At 37.5% G+C, this 23363-nt stretch overlaps 1 protein-coding gene across 14 annotated transcripts in view; it reads right to left on the bottom strand.

The window, feature by feature from the left end:
* ATM (Serine/Threonine-kinase ATM-like protein) overlaps positions 1-23363 on the bottom strand; it is a 175096-nt gene that overhangs the window by 61687 nt on the left and 90046 nt on the right. For all 14 annotated transcript variants that reach the window (XR_016059815.1, XR_002281003.2, XR_016059813.1 and 11 more), the window contains 5 exons: positions 20249-20392; positions 15113-15226; positions 4531-4578; positions 4126-4230; positions 3850-3936 (listed from right to left, as the gene is read on the bottom strand). Coding sequence is in view for 5 of the 14 variants with exons in the window: in XM_020667487.2 (XP_020523146.2) it covers positions 3850-3936; positions 4126-4230; positions 4531-4578; positions 15113-15226; positions 20249-20392 (498 nt within the window). In the remaining 9 variants the exon portion in view is untranslated. The remainder of the gene's footprint in view (positions 1-3849; positions 3937-4125; positions 4231-4530; positions 4579-15112; positions 15227-20248; positions 20393-23363) is intronic.

Below are 23363 nucleotides of genomic sequence, written 5' to 3'. Positions count from 1 at the left end.
GATCCAGTGGGCCTCACATGTGCCCTTCCTCATAACCACAGTTTCGAAAATACCGTTTTCCGATTTTTTAGTGCTGAAAATTCTGAAAAATTTCTAAAATTCACTTAAAAATTTCCAACACTGAAAAATAATAAATCTTGAAGTGGATTGGTACCAGTGGGTTAAAATAAATAATTATATGGCTACTCTGCCCAACCCAATGACTATGATCAAAAACTATCTTCTCAAACTAACCCGACGAGACCCATGACCCACAAGCTCGTGTAAGGGCTCATAATTGGCTCGTCAAAGCAGGCCAATAAACAGTGGAACTATAGTCTCGCAATGTGGATTACAATTCTCCCACTTAAAGAGCAAGTGAAGCACACATCGCTATAGTGCAAGGGGGACTCTCACTATGGACATGTACACATATGCTTTTCCAAGGTTGCTTCCCAATTATGTAGATGTCATATGTACATGTTAGGCAGAAGTTTGTTGAGGATTAAGCCCCCGTTCTTACAAGCCTACATTCGCACAAAAGGCAAAATCCATCCTTGGGCATCTTCCGACCTCAGCAAATGATCACCCTCTAAACCCTTTCCAGTAGTGTCATATGCCTAGGGGTGAGCGGTTTGGACATAACCAGGGCCATAGACCGCCTAACCCTTGGTCAGTCAACACAGATCCCCACTGAAGTGCATAATCAACTACAAATCATATAAACAAGCTATTATGGCCTTTAAAGGCCACAAACCCCACAGGACATGGCTTTGCATATTGAAATTTGGGAGAGCGAATGAGCCCCAGGTGCAATGTTTATATAACTTCGGATATGATTTATAGCATACTGTGTTGCATGGATACGGGCATAGTTGGTCAGTATTAGACATGGGTATAGGGTGTAAGATCCTTTGAGCCTTAAGAAATAGGATCCATCAACAAGACTATAAATCTTTGTGTGCGTGTGTGGAATAGGAGTATATGAGCCGTTTGGCCAAGAGCACAGTAGAGAATGGACAACCCAAATTGAAGGAGAGTAGACCATTAGGACGACCACATTTTGCCTCGCATTTTTTATGCATATCCATTTTTTTTTTTTTTTGGAATTCCAAAGTGAGGAATACATGCGTGCACAATTCGGGGTTAATCAGACTTTTTTTTTGAAGGAAAATTTTTTTTTGAGGGTAGGTTAACATTGTATTACTGAGAAGAAAGAAGGAAAATTTCGCATGTAATGACGGCTGTTTGAGTTTCACTAAGGGCCATCCAGCCTACACAATCTCTACGCATGTCAGCTCACAAGATCGTTTTCATATATATATATATATATATATATATATATATATATGGAAAATGCTGAGGTCACCCCACTAGCTCATATCAACATATGAGCCTAACGGCCCAGAATGAATATGGGCCGATCAGAAAGTCACGACCTCATTTCGAATTTTAATTTTAAATTTTCTTACAAATCCAAATAACTTGAAATTTTAGGCATCCATTCTTCTCATCAAGGCACACCTAAAAAAATATTTAAAAAATAATTTGCAAAAACAAAATTGGCCAAAATATTCCCTAAAGTTTTGGGGGTATTTTGGTCAATTAATTTCCTGCAAATTAGTTTTTTGATATTTTATTCGATTCTCATAGTTTTAAAGAATACATGCCTAAAATTTCAATTTATTTGGATTTATAGAAAAAAAATTAAAATTAAAATACGAAATGAGGTTGTGACCGTCAAATCGGCCCAGATTGAATCTGGGCCGTTGGGCTCATATGTTCATATGAGCTAGTGGCTAACCTCAGCATTTTCCTATCTATCTATATATATATATATACTATGAGACCATCACAACTACTTCTAGTCATTAGATATCAAATTGAATGGCATGGTGTGTGTCAGAAAGTTCGAGAAATTTTTTTTTCAACTTTGAGTATAATCAATGACGTTCTTACAACCACTCGATTTGAAGCATGACAAACGAGAATGATTGTGACTTCCTTGTATTGAAAGTAAAAAGTATCTTTGTATACATGAACTAGATGAGGAGCATGATTGATTGTGAAATAAAAATCCTAGTGATTACATGAACTATGCACAAAACGGCAAGAATCCAATGCACATAATATTCATACAAGAACCAAAAGAGAATCCAAGATTCTAGCAAAGTAATTGACTGTGGAACAGGTAGGAGATAATAGGTTTGAGATGCTCACGCCTTATCTATGTTAAGGGTTTAACTAAAAAATCTGAAATAAATAAATAAATATAAAAAATGATAATGTTATAATATTATTCCTTTGGGAGAAGAATCCGACACATCTTGAGAAGAATCTAGACTATCAGATTACACGTGTCCACATGTCTCAAGAAAACTTCTTTGCACAATTCTTTAGAAAGAAGAATCCAGCTGTGTGCATGCCATACCCATGCCAAGGGTTTAAGCAACCATGGAACATAGATAGCATATGCACAAATGTCATAATTTCATAAATTGATCCCAAAATATTCACACACATTATCAATTTATTACATTCAAAACTTGTCACAAACTCTATTGAGACAAATTATATTTTTTGAGTAGCAGTGTATAATAGGTGTAACTGCCTGAGCAAGCTAGCACATGTTCCTTTCTCATGTGCGTTTTTGTGTGCATCCAAGCAAGTTAGGCATCCAATGCATAGGTGAAAGTAGTAATAGCAATGAATTACCCAGATAGAATTTGAAATCAACAAGCTAAATTGAAAATTTAACCATAGAGTGATTGCTATGGAGAACGCTGCACAAGTGCATCATTGATGTAAGGATCTATAGAAATAGATATGATTAATCATGAGAAATACTCAAACCTTATTCAATTGCAATTAACTAGAAATAGTTGCCAGGCTCTTAAGTATACAAACACATATGTTGAATTACATATTTCAGCAACAAACTACTAAATATTGTATTTAAAATCCTTAAAAGATAAACATCATATTATAATGTGGACTATTAATTAAAAGAAATGCGGGTGCCTAAGAACAGGGACAGGTGGACTATTAATTAAGATGAACATCATATTATAATTAGTACTTATTAATTATTATCCATAAGATTTGATTTTGAATATCAAATATTCATAAAATGTCAATTTCATCCAAAGTTTATGACTATTCACAAAAGCTTAATTTCGTAGGAAAAATTCAATAAATCGAAAAAAAAATCAATCTTTCAACTACAAACATATAAATATACTGTAAAAGAAAAAATAAAATAAAAGAACAAACATATGATTCACAATATTATATGTTATAGCAAAATCAAATCAAGCCCTTATTCAAATAAGATAACCCTTTATCAAAATCAGATCGATGTCGGTGTAAACCGCGTCTATTGGGTCGCCAAAAGTCATCAAAATTGACAAATAGAAGCCAAAAAACACCCACGAGCTATTGCCTTTGTTTTAAGAAGATATCGAAAAAATAGAAAATTTATTGATCTTTTGATAAATCACAAAGAGAGGTTTTTGATGACTTTTTCTCTCTCTAAAAAGCATAGTTTTGGTTTTGGGGGTTTAGAATATCCCCCACAACCCTTTCTCCCCTTTTTAGGGAGGAAAAATGACAAATTTTGACCCTCACCGAGGGTCTTTTCCACCATTTGACAAACTGTCATGAGGCGGCGCCTAGACTGTAGAGCCTGGGCGGGCACCTAGACACATGATGCCTAATAGTCCAGCCTAATTAGCACCTAGGCGTTTTTGAAATTTTTCTGCCTTGGCGACCGCCAAGGCAGCTGGGCGGGCGAATTTTCGAACATTGCTAGGCAGTTAACGTAACTAAGTAAAAGCCATAAAAACTGAATAGATGAAGTCAAAACAAAACCTTATGTGAACGAATGATCCCATATATGCTGTCGGGTTCATTTATCTTAGTGATGGCAGCAACCAGGAGTTCAACATGAGCTGGTAGCTGAAACAGGCATGTGGTAATTTGTCAATCATAAATTGAATTTGTCAAAATTGAAGTCATTATAATGTAACTGAAACCTCACTATCAAACAAATGAACCACCAATTCAGTTTTTAGAACAGAATCATCCAGCAATTCGCAGCAAGAAAGAGGCCTCGCATCAACCTTTCAACAACTAAGTGGCACTTACCATTTCAAGGTGAGAAAAATCAGGGTCTCCCAAAAACAGGGTGCCAAAATGTTCCTCACACCAATGTTCCACATACATGACAGAGGTGAAGTATGCACCAGAAATCTGCCAGAAAAAACAAAGAGAACTCCAGGACATAAATTCAACTTAAACATGTACTTCCATGTGCCAACAAACATGCATTAGCACACAATACATCATACCATACAGGGGGGGGGAGAGAGAGAGAGAGAGAGAGAGAGAGAGAAAGAGAGAGAGAGAGAGGGAGGGAGGGAGGGAGATGTGAATCTATAAGATAGAAATGCAAGATGCAGTGTCAGTGTTTAATGTACTTAGATCTAATTCCAGGCAGCTTTGTGGACATGTTTATACAAGTCTATATGCAGTAAAGAAAAGGCGACTCACAATTGCAGCTTTTGCCACCACAAGATAATCTATGAGAAGCCAGTACACCTTGCATCAAAATAGAATTGTCAGAACTATCTTCCTTCCATCTGGATTTCAATGTACAACTGCAAGGATTACATACAAGGACCACTATATACTACCCGAAACCATATCGGGATCTTGGCATGTATATATATGCAAAACAATGCTGCACAGAAGAAATTTAGTACACAATACTAGAAAACAAGGATTACAGTATTTTTACAGAGAAAAATTATGATGAAGCAGCATCAGCAGTCGAATGGTAGCAAGAGAAGTCCTGAGGATTGGAAACAAAACCACAGATAACCTTTTTTCTTCTGTGAGGAACTCCAAGGAATTAAATAATGCCACAATTCAGCAGGCTACAACTGCCACTACAAGAAATCTATTAAACTCAGTCAAAAATGTATTGATACAAAAAGCAACTGACGAAGTTACGCATCAGAGGATATTTCATGTAAAAAGCTAAGGAGATAAGCAGTAAGGATCCTCAATCTCCAAATACCTACAAATCAAAGGTTCTACTATATTTAGGAGCATCTTAAGGGAAAATTTACATCGAACCAACAACTTCTCGACAGAATACCCCCAAACCTCTTGGCACAAACACATAACCCCTAACTTCTAACCTTCAGATCAGAGAACCCCTAAATGGCTTTTTCAATGTCTTCCAGACCAAAATAACCTCGTTGGGAGAAAAAAAAAGAACACACCCCAACTCCCTTGGCACAAACACATAACCCCTAATTTCAAACCTTTAGATTAAAAAACCCTAAATGGCTATTTCAACATATTTCAGACCAAAATCTCCTCTCTCTCTCTCTAATCTGCTTTTAAATTCAAACTCATTTACAAATCACACTTTCGCAACCAAGTTCCCATCTCTATCTCTCTCTAGACTGCTTTCAAACCCATCAATTTGTCCTCCATCTAAAATCATTTCTGCAATTCATAACTTCATAACCAAATCCCCTCCCTCTAGATTCCTTGTGAACCTATGAAGCCATTATCTCTGTGAACTGCTACTAGTTGAGAGTTTCAAACTTACACAATTGCACCCCAACCTGGCAAGTCATTCAATCATCCAAATTCAATCATGGCTTTAAAACCCATCCTGTGAGTTCGCCCTAGTTTCCTGATTCTATTCTCTGTCTCTTTTCCCCTCAGTTTCTCTTCAAATTTCCCACCTCCACAATGGGCTTTGAAGAATCTTCAATAGACGCTAATTTCGAGACCTTTGAAGCACTTTTATCAGTGGAAGAGAAGTTGCAAACTAAAGTAAAAGAAACAAGGGTAAAAAAGTGAGCAGTGCTCAAAAGATAGTCATAGAACTCAAAAGTGGAAATTCCCAAGAAATTAATCAAAAAAAATATTCCTGTGAAATTATCCAGGGGAATAAACGTGCTTTTTCTGCGTTGTGATCCACAGTGTGGAAGGAGCCAAGAATTGTTGCCCCAATTCTCTTCGGACGCAAGTCTACAACCACATTGAAAGAGATGGAGAATTCTGTGATTTCTGTGAAGCATGATTCAGAGAGATACACAAAAGCATAGTTACCGGGATCTCCTAATCTATGAGGCGATTCTGCTCCAGAATCTCGCTCTGGGGCTCCAGGAGAGGGATTTTAGGGGATCTCAACTTTTGAAATTTTGATCTTAATCACCACCATTAGGATTGATATCCCAAAAGGTTGGAAGCAAACCCAAACTTTTGAAGATTACATTGTTTAATTTCTACAGATATTAAACAAAGTAATCTAAAAATAGATATATTCATAAAATTACAGTGTTTTAGACTACCCAATGGAAATTGCAAAATTAAATAGTGTAATATTCATTTCTTGCTGGAAACCCAAAGGTTGGGATCAAGATCCCCAAAAAATTTGATTATATGTATTGTATGGATGACACTCCAAGAATCTTCTAACCACTCAAGATCTAGCTCTCCCAACCCTTAATCCATATATTCTGCTCTCAATCACAATAACTAAGCACAAAAGTGGCTTCGAGTTTGGGGATCAAAGGGGTTTCCCCAATGCTTTTCTTTGTGAGTGGGTAAAAAAGGGTTTCACATATATATATATATATATATATATATATATATATATATATAGAGAGAGAGAGAGAGAGAGAGAGAGAGAGAAATGGAGGTGCATGAGGGAAAAAGGGCAGGGTAAGATGGCAGAATTGTGGAATGAGGTAGAGATAGAGAAAGGATATGGTAGAGAGAGACGAGTTAAGTGGCCTTTTACACGAGAAGGGGAGTGTGAGGAGACAGATCTTATACTTTTTTTGACACGAGGGGAGTGTGAGGAGAGAGATTTTATACTTTTTAATACAATCTCCCATAAAAAGGCATTTTTGCCTGAAATACATTAAAACCTGAGGCGACAATACCTTGACATGAATTTTGGAATTTAGGGGCCATATGTTTGCACCAAAAAGCTTGGGGGTTTTCTGTAAGGGAAGTTGTGGGTTAGAGGTGAACTTTCCCATACTAAAATTGATGTGCTATCAGGCTGACAAGGCATTCTTAAAGTAAACGCTTAGGTACAGAAACCTCACACAAGGTAGAAATGTTTTGTCTAATAGTAATGCATCTATCACATTTCCAAGGAAAATCTTACAAAAAAAAAATCTCATTTGTCATTGGGATCATTCTCCACAAACAATTATTATTTGTGATTGATGATGCAGCAAAGGGCATTGATGGACAAGATTAAAGAGAGAATATAGGCGGAGATCCAATCGATTCAATAAAAGTGAAGCTCAAGAAGCTTCGATGGAGAAAAGCCTCTCTACAATGACAAAATCATCAATACTCTCTAACCTCCTCATAAAGTTTTAAACAGCCACTCTTCAAAGCCCTAAATTATAATAAAACACCATACTACTACTACTAATAATAATAATAATTACCAATTCCAAACAATATTAATTTTTTAAAAAAAAACCCTATAAATAGTAACCTGAGAGCTGTACCCATGGATAGAACCCGTGAATAGTAAAAAAAATAAAATAGAAATCAAGTCTTTGAGATGATGCCAACATGACATCTGCATCAATCCCCCCTGGTTAGAAGAAGTACCTATCCTCGAGTTCTGGTTGATATATTGCTTCTACTTGTTCAGATCTACCCTTTGGAACTCCACCTCCGAAATCCACGAATATTCTGCTTTAGATTTATCTTTCCAGTGCACAAAATACTGTGTATATGACCACGCCTTGTGGTAGTGGCTGGTATCAAGCACACAACCAGTTACCTCGACGTCAAATTTTGGCAACTGGTCTTGCCAATCAATCTCCATATCCTCATCGATCTCATAATCATATACATCGGTAATGTTAAATACTGGCGAGATATCACAGCTTGCTAGAAGCTCCACTTTGTATGCATTCTCTCTCAATCTCTTCAAAACACGACGATGCCTAATGCGCTTAAACTTTAGTTTATGGTACTGCCCACGAGGAAATCTCTCCTTGTGTAGGTAGACCCATAGTTGATGAAAACGCTTGGGAACCAAAATAGTTTTAAGAATCAGAATCACAACCGACTACAAAATTCATGTTTCTGGAATCAACGTTCATACCATGGGAATCACAGAGAGCGAGATTCCTATTTTTTGGGAATTGAGAATTGACTAAAATGGAAATGAGATTCCGCCACATATAGAATCAAGATTCTAACCTCCTTCAAATTGAGATTCCTACCTCCTTGAAATCGACCACCAAGGAATTGAGATAATGAAATCTTATGAATCGAGTTTCCAATGTATGTTGAATCGATATTCGCACTAGTTTTGAATTGAAATTCCAACATATTAGGAATCGAGTTCTGATGTATTTGGAACCAAGATTCATGCCAGTTTGGAATCGGGACTGATATTAGATTAGAATCGAGCTTGATCTCAACTAGCAATCGAGATTTGTAACTCTAGGAGTCCAATATGAAGCCCCATAGAAACAAGTTTCCTATGTCAATGGCATCTCACGCTTTATCGACTTGGAACCTATTTAAGCAATCAATATCAAATGTCTCTTATTATACTTGTAGAAGGGCTCCTCAGATTTGAAGTCAATATATTGATAATTGATTATGGTCAAGTAGTCTACTAGGGAAATTATCTACCAAAGATGCAAATGTTATCCCATGTATTTCTAAATTGTGATATACAGAAAAAATAGGATTTTCTCTATGCCATAGTATTTATTGTATGTGTTGTAGTTACCAATTATTTTTTTTTAAAAAAAGTAGTCCATCCTAGCACCATTAGAAATGTGATTTGAGCCAGTCCTAAAACTATTAGAAGGATTCACATTCAAATCGAATGAAGATTTCTACTCCAATTCCCTTGAAAAAGTGGTAACCATTCAGGAAATTGGACATTATGTAATTCGAAATCTTTTGTGTATTATTTTATTTTATTATTATTATTTTGCTTGCATTCACATTATGTCATTGTGGTAGGGGAGAAATTTAGACTAAACATTCAGCAAATTGAAAAAAAACACATGGGTAAAGAGAGATTATGATATCAAACAGGTATCTTATGGAGGTCGAAGCAAAGCTCCATGTTGATTGAATTGCAGTTCCCTGCTCCTACGAACAGATGTATTTTATGTTGTAGAGTCTAGACTCAAAGCCATAAAGAATCAAGATTCATCACATGTGGAATTAGGAATCAACAGACGTGGAATCAAGATTAAAGAAATGTTGAAATCAAGATTCGAAAAATTTGGGGCCAAGATTTCACAAATAATGAGATCAAGATTCCTAACTTATGGAATCTAAATTCCTAAGTTTCAAGAAACGGTTTCCATGAAGATCCCTTATCGGAATCGCTGAATCCGAATTCCGAACCAAAATCACGACCTCAACAGAGAGATCAGGTAACGATGGTTAGACCATAACTAAATCACCCTCATTAAACTCTTTTCGGTGCCTGTGTCAAGCAACACTCTTTGTAAGGCGTCGTGTTCCTCTTAAGCTTTTCCATCACCTCCGAGAGGATGTTTTGAATGTGTTCTGCCCAAGGCCTTGCATCATCACTAACCCACTCCATATCAAGCAAATTCACCAGATCCACTATGTAATTCAGGTTCTTGCCATAAGCTACTTCAAAAGGTGATCACCCTGTAGTTCTATTTTTGGCACTATTATAACCGAATTCAGCTTTAGTCCTAATAAATCCCATTGCTGTGGTCATTCTCCTGTCCAAAAATAAAAAATTGAAGTGATCGTTTACTTAAAAGAAAAAAAAGAAAAGAAAACAAGTGATAGTTTACTAAACACCATGAAGCTGAATAACATCTTTGAAGTATAAATTGGCAGTATGCGTGGCATCCAAAGTGTTTAAGCAAGATATAAATTGCACCATCTTCAAGTATCGATCAACTACTATGTAGTAGAGTCCAATCCCCAAGCTGTTCGCAACAATCCCAACACAAAATCCATACATCTTCGGTCTTCCCATGGCTGTCGTCGTACCCAATGTTCAGAGTACTTTTGTGAGCTAGCATATATGGCATTTGTCTACATACCTCACAATATCTCTCCTTTGTCATGGCTAAAAATATTTATCCTCCAGGAGAGCTAAAGTACGGTCTCTGCCAAAGTGACCTCCTAGTCGACCACCATGCAATTCAAAAAATAACTTCAACCTCAAGGAACCATCTGATATGCAGAGACAACTTCCCTTGAAAAGAAAACCATCATGCAAAACATAATCTTTAGTAGTTTCTAGGTCTCCCTAGGTACTTAACAAACAATTTCAGCAACATATGAGCGAGTAGCACATTGTTACAGGATTGTTTTAAAGCCCACAACCGATGTCAACAGAACACTAGACACCATGAATCTCCTACTCAATGCAGATGCCACTTGATTTTGACTTCCAGCCTTATGTTTGATCACATAGATGAATTCGTGCAAGAATGAAACCCATTTGGCATGCCTTCTATTCAAAATTTTCTAGGTAGTCAAGAACTTCAAGGACTTATGATCAGAATGTAATAAAAACTCCCATTGAACAATATAGTGCCTCCATGGCCTAGCTGCTCGCAATGTCGCATAGAACTCCAAATCATATGTCGAATATCGTGACTTAGAATTACTCGTCACTGAAGAAAGCAAAAGGGCTATTCTCTTGGCTCAAAACAGTCCAAATCCCAACATGGTATGCACCACAATCCACTTAAAAAACCTTGTCAAATTTTGGTAAAGCCAAGATAGGTGCCTGCATAATATTTTCTTTAATCAACAGGAAATTATCATTAGCTGCATCTATCCATACAAAGTTACCTTTCCGCATACAATTTGTAATGAAAGCGACGAAACTGCTGAATTTTTAATAAATCGCCAATAAAATGCAGCTACCCTGTGAAAACTACGCACATCCCCAACAGAAGTTGGTGCCCACCAGTCAATGATTCCTTGACCCTTGATTGGATCCATTCTAATCCCCTCAGTAGAAACTACATATTCTAAGAAAATAAGACTACATGTAAAAAAAAAGAACACTTTTTCAGATTTATAAATAACTTTTCAGCCTGCAGTGTTTCCAGAACCTGCCTCAAATGAATCAAATGTTCCTCAACTGTATTGTTGTAAACCAAAATATCACCACAATATACCACAATAAATTTCCCTATGAATGGTTTGAGCACCTGATTCATAACCCACATGAAAGTATTGGGTGTGTTCGACAAGCCAAGAGGAATCAGAAACCATTCATACAACCCCTTTCAAGTCTAGAAAGTTGTTTACGATACATCTCCTGGTCTAATTCTGATATGATGATACTCACTTCAAAAATCGATCTTGGTCAACACCTTAAATCCTGATAACATGTACAACATATCATCTAAGCAGGGTAGAGGGAATCTATACTTAATCGTGATGTTATATATGGCCCTGCTATCCACACACATTCACCACGTACTAACTTTCTTGGGAATCAACAGTGTAGGGACAGCCTTAGGACTTTGCCTCTCACAAATTAATAGGTCTGAAACTTGCATGTAGGTCATCATGCCCACAAGGACTCATCTGGTATGTAGATTTGGTAAACTCACTCCTGGAACCAAGTCTACGCGGTGCTACATATCCCAGGATAACCCACTAGCTAATTCTCTAGGCATCAAATCCCAGGATCCATCCAAAAGCAGCTTAACTACCTCAACACCACCATTATTCTTCACTGTCAAGGCAAACATAACCCCCCATTTTCACAACTTTCAGCCAGAAAACGATGCATGGACATAACTACTACGTTCTTTCCCACCATAACCCTCTCGTTATCTTCATTTCTCAAAGGATGGAAACTTCACATTCACACCATCCTTGGTAAACATAATATGTATTGTTCCAGCCATTATGAAGGATGGAACGGTCGTATGGCCAAGGACATCCCAACAACAAGCAACAAATCTCCATCTTGTAATACGTTACACCATACAAAGTAGTTATACCATTTATTTACTTACCAATACAAAAAGAGACTAACAAATGAGAATCAACAGGAACGTCATCACCTTGTTTGAACCACTGTATCATGTTGGATTGGGAGCTTCTCTTTCCTTAACTTCAAATTGTGCACCATCTCCTAGGAAACAATGTTCTCACAGCTTCCACTATCAATAATAAATGTGCATACTTTGCCTTGCACCGTGCATCTTGTGCAAAATATTTTAGTGCACAGCCATGACTCATCAACAACCTTGGGTGCAGCTAGCATAGGACGAATCAATATGAGCTCACCATCATGGGGAATGAGTCTTCTTCACCTCCCTCCATATCAGCCTCACTCCCTTCATTGGCCTGCATGTTTTCCTTCTCATTACCCTCCATGGGTTCCCTTTGCAACTGTATACTAGCTTGGCGCTTTGGGTAGTCATAAGATCTTTGTCCCTGCTCACCACACTTGAAGCAAGTTGTTGGTTTACTGCTGTTTTGGGACCGTTGTGCTGTGCTAGGCCTGAGTTGGTAGGTTTGGCCGTTAAGTTGACCACCTTAACCACAGGACAGATTAGAACTTTGCCCCCTTAGTTCCTTGGATTTCGTAGTAGTTAGTCACTTATCCATGAAGTGATTAGGCCCAGATTGGAAAATTTGGTTTCTCAGCTTTCAAGGAGAGTTGATGTGCCTAATCCAAAACAAAAATTTGATGCATAGACAGCTCATCTTGCATCACAACATTCAGCCCACTTTTAATCCTGTATCGAACTATCTTTCTGCCATAAATGATGGAGTTGTCGGTAAAGATCTTGCATATAATCAATGGGCAGAAACATTCCCTCTAAATACCTCTTCCTCTTCTACCAAATGCGGACCTCTTGCTTCCCTTTCTCTTGTGTTTGTTGCCACCACAACAAGGCCTTTTAATCCAGAACCAACAGATCGTAACTTTTTATGCCCTGTCATATCCTTCCATTGAAAAAACTGTTCACCACTTGCAAGCCAATCAAGGAATTCATTCGGCTATAGTCTCCTTGTAAGATCAAGCACATCAAACCTAATACTTCGTTCAGAGCCTTCAAGCACCTGAACAGCCACATCTTCAAATGGGATAGGGTTTCTTGCCTGTTACCCATGTGGTCCCAAGCTATCTAAGTTGAAATCATCTTCTAAATTCAGATTTAGTCGCACCCCAAACCCTGGGAATGCACAATGTCATCTCTGTATTCACTCCTTTGCTGGTGCAATTCTAGGGCAATGTCTCTGACATGATACACCTCGGCAGCCAGTATGCTGAATCTTTGAAGAAAAGCCTCCAAATCATCCATCATGGGTCTAATTCCAGCGCCTCGACCGTGATCTCATCTCACAAGGCCCCTGATTGGCTATATTTCAAGGAAAACTTAGAACCTAGGACCAATTAAATCCCAAATTCTTTAGGAAAGTAATCCAATTAGTCTAGAAGACCAACCACATTAACCTAATAATCCATGGTAAACCATCAACTGTGGTTCATACACCCAAGGAAATATCTTGAAAATATCCTAAAATCACCAAATCACCCCAAAATGGCAGGTTTTTAGATTTAGAAGGGAAATGAAATAGATTGGACTGTTCCAGATCCAAATGAAATGGAAAGTCTGACTAGAATATCTCAAAGATTCAAACAAAGAAAGCATCTGACTGTCTTGAAAAAATAAGCCAAAATGCGACCAATAACGCAGTCCACATCCCAGTGACGCATACCACATCGTTGAAAGATGGGTGGCCCAGATTCTTCTGGCCTGCCTGTTGACAGGAAAATGGAGGGTTTTGTTTATAAATAGACTGATTTCAAAAACCCTAAGTACCTTTTGGCACCGAGTTTCTGAAAAACCCTAGCCAACCAAAATCCTAACCCTTACCTAGATCTAGGCTTTCAAACCCTAGCTTTAGCTCCCCATCCCCTGCAATTGCAAGCCCTTTTCTAGTCCCTTCCAACCCAAATCTTCAAGAAAATCGAATTCTAAGCTCTATAATCCAAGCTTAAGAAAATCCACTTCACTCTAAAACTTTAATTTCAAATTCAAAGTCAAAGTTTACATAAATTTCTTTTTCAAAAAGAGAATCTGAAGCATAAAGATCTGAAGTTTCATCTGGAGTTCGATTCTGGGTGCGCAGGACCAATGGGCCTTGTTTCTTTCTTTTTAGTATCATGTTTTCCTTTATCTTTAATCATTTTACTTTGTTATATTTCCTTTTAAGTATCTAGTTTCAGTACAATCTAGCTGGCGCGGCTGACAATCTATAGAAGGATCAGTCTTATCAGATTGATTCTCCTTAGGGTTGTAATTCAACAGAGCCCTCAATCTCTATCGTGTTTATAATTTGATTTTGTTTAAAGCATAAATCAAGGAGATTTTTATGGTGAATCTCACTCCGATTGGCTATAAAGACCCGCAACCCTTGTGTAGCTATCCTTATGTTTCCAAAGAAACTGAATGCTGCGGTGTATGGAGAAATGGCTCAAATACCAATTGATGCAGCACAAAGTGTTGGTGGAAAAGACTAAAAAGAAAATAGGGCCGGCAATTCAATAGATTCAATAAAGTGAAGCTCAATAGTCTTCAATGAAGAAGAAGCCTCTCCACAATGACGATATCATCAAAACTACTGTCTAACCTCTTTACAGAGTTTTCTTAAGTAGACACTCTTCTAAACCCTAAATTATAAGAAAACAAATACCAAAATTTTTTCAAAGATTCCACACCACCCCTAGACAATATTAAAAATTCTATATGTACAGATGATGTGCATATAGAAATAAATAAATAAAGTAGAAATTAAGTGCAAGAGATGATGTGCAGGATCAGGAAGACTGCATCATAAGTACAGATGGCTTGGAGGGGCACATTCATTGCATGCCCTCAAGTATGCTTTGTCTAATGATGTCAACAATAAAAATGTGTAAGGAAATTTGCGTACATCAGTTCACAGTGGAGCTGCTCTCTCTAGCAGAGAGAAAATTTGCAGATATCAGTTCACATCTGATCAGGTAAAAGCACAGGAACATGAAAACATGAGGTACAACCCTCTTTATAGTTTCACTTGCACAAATACTCACTTTCTGCCACGAACAGCTTGATAAAGCATCTTGCATTTGTGAGGCTAAGGAATCAGAAGCCATTTCTGCCATGTAAGGGGATCTCGAACCACGGCTTCCAGAGTGTCTCCCAACCTAGAACACCATATCACGTCACATATGATACAACATCTATACCAAGAGAACTAGAATCATGCAGGATAAAAGTGACAATGAGATACAATAAACATACAAAGAGAATTTTAATTCATTTATGACCAAGCCTAGAAAATTATATTGATTATGTTTCTCAACTAGAAAATAGAAATGCAATTAGAAATACAGAGTTAGCATATAAGCAATGCAGAGAACTTGAAGAAACAGTAAATATAAGCAAGAAAAAAGGCCAAACACAAGCAATAACTAGGAGAACCAAGGGTTTCCTCCCTAACCCCGCTAGGGTCCCAAAAGCCTAAGCTTTTCTTTCTCTTTCAATTCTGAAAATCATGTGGAATATTCACTAAAAAGCTTAAAAACCCTAAAAATAAAACTTAAAACTAATATCAAAATATGCATCCTTTGAAATTGACTAAAAATTAAAAATAAGAATAGTTTTGTCTTGCAATATTCGCCCTTGGTTGGAAAAAACTAGTCCTTAAGCTATGAACTGTGCTAAGATGAATTCAGCATCAAAACTACCTCATTAAACATTCTTCTTCTTTATTGGCTCAAATATTATTCGTGGTAATAAGAAATCCCCAAGAAATGGATTCTGGTATAGAGAATTTCCACCACCACTTGCCTAAAAGGGCTCGGTTCATGATTCTAAGATTTTTAATTCCTCGACCGCCGAAGAACTTAGGAGTACATACAATCTCCCAAGCCACTAGGTGTCATCAACCCCAGACCAAAGAAGATCTCTCATGAGTTTTTCCAATATTTGAATGACCGAGAACGGGATTTGAAACATTGACATGTAGTAAATGGGAATGCTGGCTAAGGTTGCTCGGATAAGAGTAATTCTACCCCCAAATGAAACGTATGTGACTTTCCAAGAGGCAAATTTCCATGTGAATCTCTCAACGAGGCTATCCCACATGTTTTTTTTAGGTTTTCCTATGCAAAGGGGAAGGCCAAGATAAGAAGACAGTAAATTTTCTAAAGCACAACCTAGTCGGGAAGCCAAACTGAGAAGGGCTGTCTTGTCAACATGAATACCCATCATTTTAGTCTTGGAAAGGTTTACTTTCATTCCAGTAAGCAATTCAAAAGCCCTCAAGAATCGCCATAGGTTATCCACTTGAGTTGGATTGGCATCACAGAAAATGAGTGTATCGTCAGCATAGAGAAGGTGAGTTATTGTTAGACCAGAGGATGAAGTTTTGAAGCCCGAGAGAGACCCATTGGCATAAAGTCTTGAGATAGACTAACTGAAAAGTTCACCTATCAGTGGGAAAAGGAAGGGTGACAAAGAGTCACCCTGCCTAAGTCCTCTTTGAGCTTGGAAGAAGCCTTCAGGTGATCCATTAATTAGGATGGTGAAAGAGGGTGCATTCTGATATCCATTTCCTCCAAGTTGAGCCAAAGCCCATCCTAACTTTTATGGCATCTAGGATAACCCAATCAACCCTATCAGAGGCCTTCTCCCAATCTAACTTGATGACAAGGCCTTGTTGTCAAGAAAGGGATCTCAAATGAATGACCTCGTGCGCTGTAAGATATAAGCTTTGATACCAATTTGATACAGAGAACTAAAGAATCAGTAAAATTCAGCAAGAAAACATGCTAAACACAAGCAATACCTAGAAAAAGATAGAGTTCCTACTCTAACCAGCTAGGGTTCTAAAAGCCTAAGCTTTTCTTTCTCTTTCAATTTTGAAAATCACGTAGAACGACCCCTTCAAGGCCCTACCACCTTTTATATATTATAATTTAGTATTCAAAGGAATTAAATGTCCACAAAAACTTAAAAAAAACTTAAAAACCCTAACTTAAACACAAAATTTGTAATGACAATTTTAACCCTATGAACAGTAAGAACAATTTTAACCCTGTGAACAGTAACCTATGAATAGTACCTACGAATAAAAAAAAAAAACCTAGAATCGCAAAGTAAGATTAAAATATACATCGTCTGAAATTGAATAAAGATTAAAAATAAGAATAAGATTAAAATAAACATCACTTGAAATTGAATAACGATTAAAAATAAACATAATTTTGCCCTGCATCACTAAGACAGCCCGAAAATTCAGTGTAAACTTCGTCTTGACAATACCTTACATGAGTGCAAATCAAAGGTGGAGGAAAACTGCCCTAATCATGAACACTCCATCAAACCATAGAGCACCAGGGTTCCTTATCCTGAGCTACAGCCAACCCAAGCCAGCTTGATACAAGACCCAATACATGCTATCATAAGTGAGATATTAAGACTAGGCACTGCATTCTTAAGTATTGCAAGGTGTTATGTCTACAATTTGTTTATTTAACAAGCAAGGTTGCCCAACAAGTAAATTGTTTTTCTGTTTCCCCACCCCCCACACCCCCCAAATGACAACAAGAAGTAATCACATCTTTTAGAGTGAAACGTATGTCAAAATTTGCTTATTCCTCAATAAACTTTAGCCTAGTTGGGGAGACATAGGAGTCTTCTATAAATAAAAGGCAGGAGCCATGTTCAATTTTCAGTGAGACTCCTGACAAAATTCGCTTATTTGAAAGATGATTTTGTACACAGGGTGGAGGAGTTTTTCATATGACAGGAATTAGGGTCATAATCTTAACTGACAAGTATGTCACAATTTACAATAGAGAAAGAGAGAGGAGAGTCGTTACCTATTATAGGAAAGGATAGAGAAAGGAGGGTCATCTTACAATCTCATTTTTCAATAGCAGATTTTGCCAATTGACCACAGAATATCTTCCCAAATTGATAGATTGATGAATAGATAGAGATAGATAGATACACAGACAGAGAGATAGAGAGATAGAGAAAGAAGGGGGGAGAGAGACTGATCTTTAATGAACCCAAATCAGATTAATCTCCTGACAATTGAATCCTTTGACTATCAATTAAGATTAATCTCCTAACAATTGACTCCTGACTGTAAATTAAGATGACGCACACACAGTCAAGAGAGAAATCATAGAGAAGCTTTATCTTAAAGGGTCCACCTATCAATACAAGGTAAGGTCTTACTAGAATTTTCATGGTGCCATTGATATGCCACAACTAGACACCCACCAACCACTTGCAGACCAAATATCCAATTATACTCCCATAATTCTGGTATGGTCTTTCCTCTAATAGCCCAATTTGCTCTTTCTTTTCAAAGAAATGGAAGTGCATATTAGTGAATACTTAATGTATACCCAATTTGCCCAATTTTCTTTGATATAGATTTCAGAAACTTAAGATGTTTGGTCGTAGAAGGACTGTGAGACATTACAAAGAGAAAGCCACAACACTATTGAATTGAGAGAAGTGCTCAATAAATCAGCAAGAAGACTTAAAATTGTTAGAGTTGGCCTCAAAATAGATGAGGTGGTAATCGAGGTCCGGTCCCAAACAAGGAATGGCCCCAATACCTCAAAACAGTGGTAGCGAACTAGGTAATTTTAATTAAAAACATATGAAAATTATCATTTTCATAAATCAGGTGATTTTCGTAATAACAGAAAAAAAAATACCTTTTAAGGAATCATCATCAATCATCCAAGCTGTACTCCAACTATATGGGGTGGCTATGTGAATCCAGTTCTGCCATTCAAGTCTGTCAAGGGCCAGACCCTCAGTCAAACCATAAGTCATCATCTCTCTCATTACTTCCATTCATGTCCTTTTGGAATTTCCCCTTACCCCTTTAGAGCCTTCGACTTGAACCAAATTGCCCCTCCTAACAGGTGTTATTCTAGATCGACACTACACATGGCCAGACCATAAGCCTACCTGCCATTATCTCATCTTCTATTGGAGCCACTCCTAAGATCTCATCTTCTATTGGAGCCATTCATTCATCTCAACATCCTCATCTCAGCTATACTCATTTTATGGATATGTTGTTTCTTGACCTCCCAATATTTTGTCCCATAAAGTATGGCTGGTCTTGAAGTTGTCTTATAAAACTTTCCATTCAGTTTCAATGGTACATGACGATCACATAAGAATCCTGAAACACATCTCCACTTTGTCCATCCAGCTCTAATCAAGTCCTTTATTTTTAGTGAAAATAAATCACTAATGCTGAATTACCCATTGCCACCAAAAAATACATGTCTTGTTTGAAATTCAGGTACTGTTTCTGAAACAAACAAGTTTTTTCTCTTTATTTTTTACCCTTTTTTTTCCAATTATTATTCATAAGGAAGAAAGGTTAATTGTTTATGGTTTCAAGCAAAGAAAATGGGAAGAATAGGTTTCAAGATCAACAACTATAGAGAGAAATGCAAAGAAAAGTTTTCATTTCTTTTTTCTTTTTTTCTTCACTTTTTGGGCCAGGTTACCTAGAATCCACGAGCTGATGTGGGAATTGGCGATACAACCTACATCACCAGGTGACGGCCACCAGTTCATGTCTTTAAAATACTGAATGAGAGGGATAGGTGGATCACTGCCAATTGCTCCTGCTCCCCTTGCTCTCTCTCTTTGTAACATTTACCCCCATATCACTAGTATTACTCTCACACATACACACATAAAACCTCCACCACATGCCATTTGAAACAAATGGTGGATGCCCACCTGGTGTGCCATATATCATACAGAAGTAGTGTAGGTATGCATTCTTACAAGTAATAATAAAGAACTAATTCCACCATCTTGAATTTTGTGCTATAATATAAGGAACTATTAGCTTAAGCTTTGCCTTAATCATCCTTCATAAAAGCCCAGTACATTTTGGATATATAAAATACCAAAAGGACATTCCAAAGCATGCACAACATGGACAGGAGTGTGATTATGTGGAAACACTGAGGGTCGACATGCTGAAAGAATATGCAAATTAATCATATATGTTTCAAGACATTATTGCTACTAAGGTTCTGAAATGCACTGAAGAGCAACACGTAAAAATAAAAAAGGAGTATTTGATTCAATTTTATAAAACAGAAGATTTATTTCTCAAAGCAGGGGAACAAAGCAATAAAAGTAAAAAAATTTCAAAGTAATTTTACCTTTGGGGTTTCTCCCTTTATCTGTACTGAAGACATGCCAGCTCTTTCCATCACATAATAAAACCGCAGTTCATTCATTGCTTCCAAAATGACTTGAATGGATTTGATTAAGACATTAGATTCAATAAATATATGCTCTTGTACCTGTAAAGTGAAGAAACATTACAGATTTCTTAACTGCAGCCATCCATGAAACAATATAAAACAGATCCCTAAGACATAGTAAACAGTTTTTTAAACCTTCTGATAAACAAAATGTTATGGAACTAAAAATGAATAAGCACTATAGCTCTAATGCTCTTCCTACAAAAAATATCAAACAGAAGCCCTCCTTTAATGAGATAGATTTTGGAAGGAGTGTTAATTTACATAATTTGGGAGAAATTATTTAAATTTGGGAAAGAACGTATTCCTAAATCCTTTCATTTATTTCCCCCTCTATGAGCAAGCCTGCTACTCCCCAGAACCTTATGTCTCAGACAATCCTTCTATTGTTCTTTGATGATGCAAAAAGTACATCAAGTTGTCAAAGTGACGACTATCTTCTACGGAAGCAGCAGATTCCTCCTAATTCTTGCTCATACTTGGAGGATGTAACCTAGGAAGGCTACCAAGAAGAAAGAGAAGAGCAAGCATTGTCTGGGATGATTTTCTAGTTATTTTATTTGCAGTCAATTTTAATTGCAGGATCAGTTGGGACTTATAGTCATTTTATTTATAGTTACTGTCATTTATTTTAAAAGTCACATAAATTAGGACATATGGGTCAATTTATTATATATTTATGATACAATTATAGTCTTTTGAACACTAAACAAATATAAAGTGGTGTGTTGGGGGCTTTGGAATCCTTTCTGGGTTAGCAAAGAAACATAGGTTTTTTCTAATTATTGCATGTGTTGGCCTGAATCGTTATTGTTTTCCTGTTCTCTTCTAATTTTCCTAATCCAATTTGGTATCAAAGATCATGTTTCATCAACAGCAAGGCCGAGCCTGCAAAGTACGGCCAAGTCAAGGGTCTGCTGATTTTGGGCCAAGTTTTGCCAAGTTCAACCGAGATCATGCTGATTTCAGCAAGATTTTGTTGATTCTCAGCCGAGGTTATGTGATTACAGTGAGAATCGATGGCAGAGAGAAGGGACCGTAGAAAGGGGTTCTCACATAAATGGAGAAATGGAGAAATTGAGAACCTTAAAAGGTAAGTTTAGCAACTGTCATAGCAGTCCACGAGTATCTATCATGAGCAAGATGAAGATCTTTCAGCCCAAGAAGTTCTTGAGTACAAGCCTTTTCACATCGTGCTAATGATGAGGACGGCAACAGGAGGCCTAGACGTGGGGTGCACCGCCCTAGAGATATCAATTTGATGGTGGATATACCAGATTTTGATGGTAAGCCTCAAACCCAAGGAGTTTACATATTGATAAGATATTGTAGAAAGAGTTTATGATTAGAAGGAGGTAACTTATTGCAATAAAAATGAAGGGAGCCTCGACATGGTGGGAATAACTTACAGCTAGAAGGGAGTGAATGGGAAAACTCAAAATTAATAACTGGGAGAAGATAAAAAAGAAATTAAAGGAAATATGCCTACCTGAAAATTATCTACAATTCCTTTATCATAGGATGAATAATCTTTGATAGGGAGAAAAGAGTGTAGAAGAGTATATCGATGAATGTTATCAGTTGATAGCTCCGAATGATGTGATTGAAAGACATGTATGGTCCCTATCTTGCTGTTGTTGGTGGGCTGAGAAAGTTGCAGTTTTATAGCATGAATGGACCTTGGATGAAGCTTACAACCTAGTTGAAGCTTAGCAGAGGCATCCATCATCAAGATGGGGCGCAGCCCTAGGTAGTACAAGTGGCTATGGAAGCAAATTCAGGGGAAAAAGTGGGAATGAATGACATGGCTGGACAGTCCTCCTGACTTGCTGGTCCATCTAAACAGTAAGATACAGTGGGTGTTGGGGTCAGTTCTTGTGGCCTGAATCACCCAAAATAGCAACATCAATAAGTAATTCAAACACGTCTCTTCTCAGTGCCGATATAGAAAATTGTGAATGATGCTGAGAAGATTCTTGAAAAGCACAGCAAGATCGTTTTGATGGAGACCCCATTTATGATGAGGAATCTGAGGAAGAACAGCCTAAAGTGACATTTAGTGACCATGGGACGCCTTGGTGATCTGCACAGCATGATTACACCCCGACTGGTAGATGAGGCAGGTCGGTTGCGCACAAATATGTTTTACACTCGATGCACAACCAATAGGAAGGTTTGCAATCTTATCATTGATGGGGGCAACTGTGAAAATATTGTTTCTAAAGAGATCGTAGAGACAAGATAAAATTGAAACAGAGACAAAACCAAAGCCATACAAGATAGCTTGGTTCAAGAAAACGAAGGAGATAATAGTTTCTTAAAGGCTGTCCGGTTTCTTTTTCAATTGGAGATCACTACAGATATGCGGTATGGGGAGATATTGTGCCAAAGGATGCATGTCATTTATTATTTGGTAGATCATGGTAGTATGATAGGCATACCATAAGGGTTTAGAAACACTTCTTCATCAAAGATGGGGTAAAAGTAGTTTTAGGTTCATATAAGAAGGAAAGTGCTTCTAAGTCAAATGTAGGTGTGCTAACATGTTCCTTTAACAAAGTTATAAGGGGGTTGCAGGAGTCCAGGATGTTGTTTACAGTGGTCCGACGGGAGGAGCAGCCTGCTAGTTTGGTTCCACATAGTTAGATGCCTTAATGAGGGATTATAGTGATGTCATTCCGATTGAGATACTCGAGGGGTTACCACCCATGAGGGACATCCAACATCACATAGACCACGTTCTTGGGTCTAGCCTACCTAACAAGAATGCATATAGAACGGGCCCAAAGGAGCATGAAGAATTGAGTCAAAGCCTTGTCCCCACGTTATTAATGCCTAAAAAGGACGGGATTTAGCACATGCGTATGGACAACAAGAATATTAAAAAAATCACAGTCAAGTACCGCATCCCAATTTGTGCCTTGAAGCCGTGAAGATATGTTGGATATGTTGGCTGCTAGTGCTAGTCTTCGAATATAGATGTGAGAAGTGGATACAATCAGATTCACAT

Source organism: Amborella trichopoda, chromosome 1 (genome assembly GCF_054954075.1).
Source record: "Amborella trichopoda isolate Santa Cruz 75 chromosome 1, AtrichopodaSantaCruz75HAP2 v2.0, whole genome shotgun sequence".
Lineage (NCBI taxonomy): Eukaryota > Viridiplantae > Streptophyta > Magnoliopsida > Amborellales > Amborellaceae > Amborella > Amborella trichopoda.
Note: the sequence above shows the minus strand (reverse complement) of the source record. Positions and strands in the feature narration are given on the sequence as shown.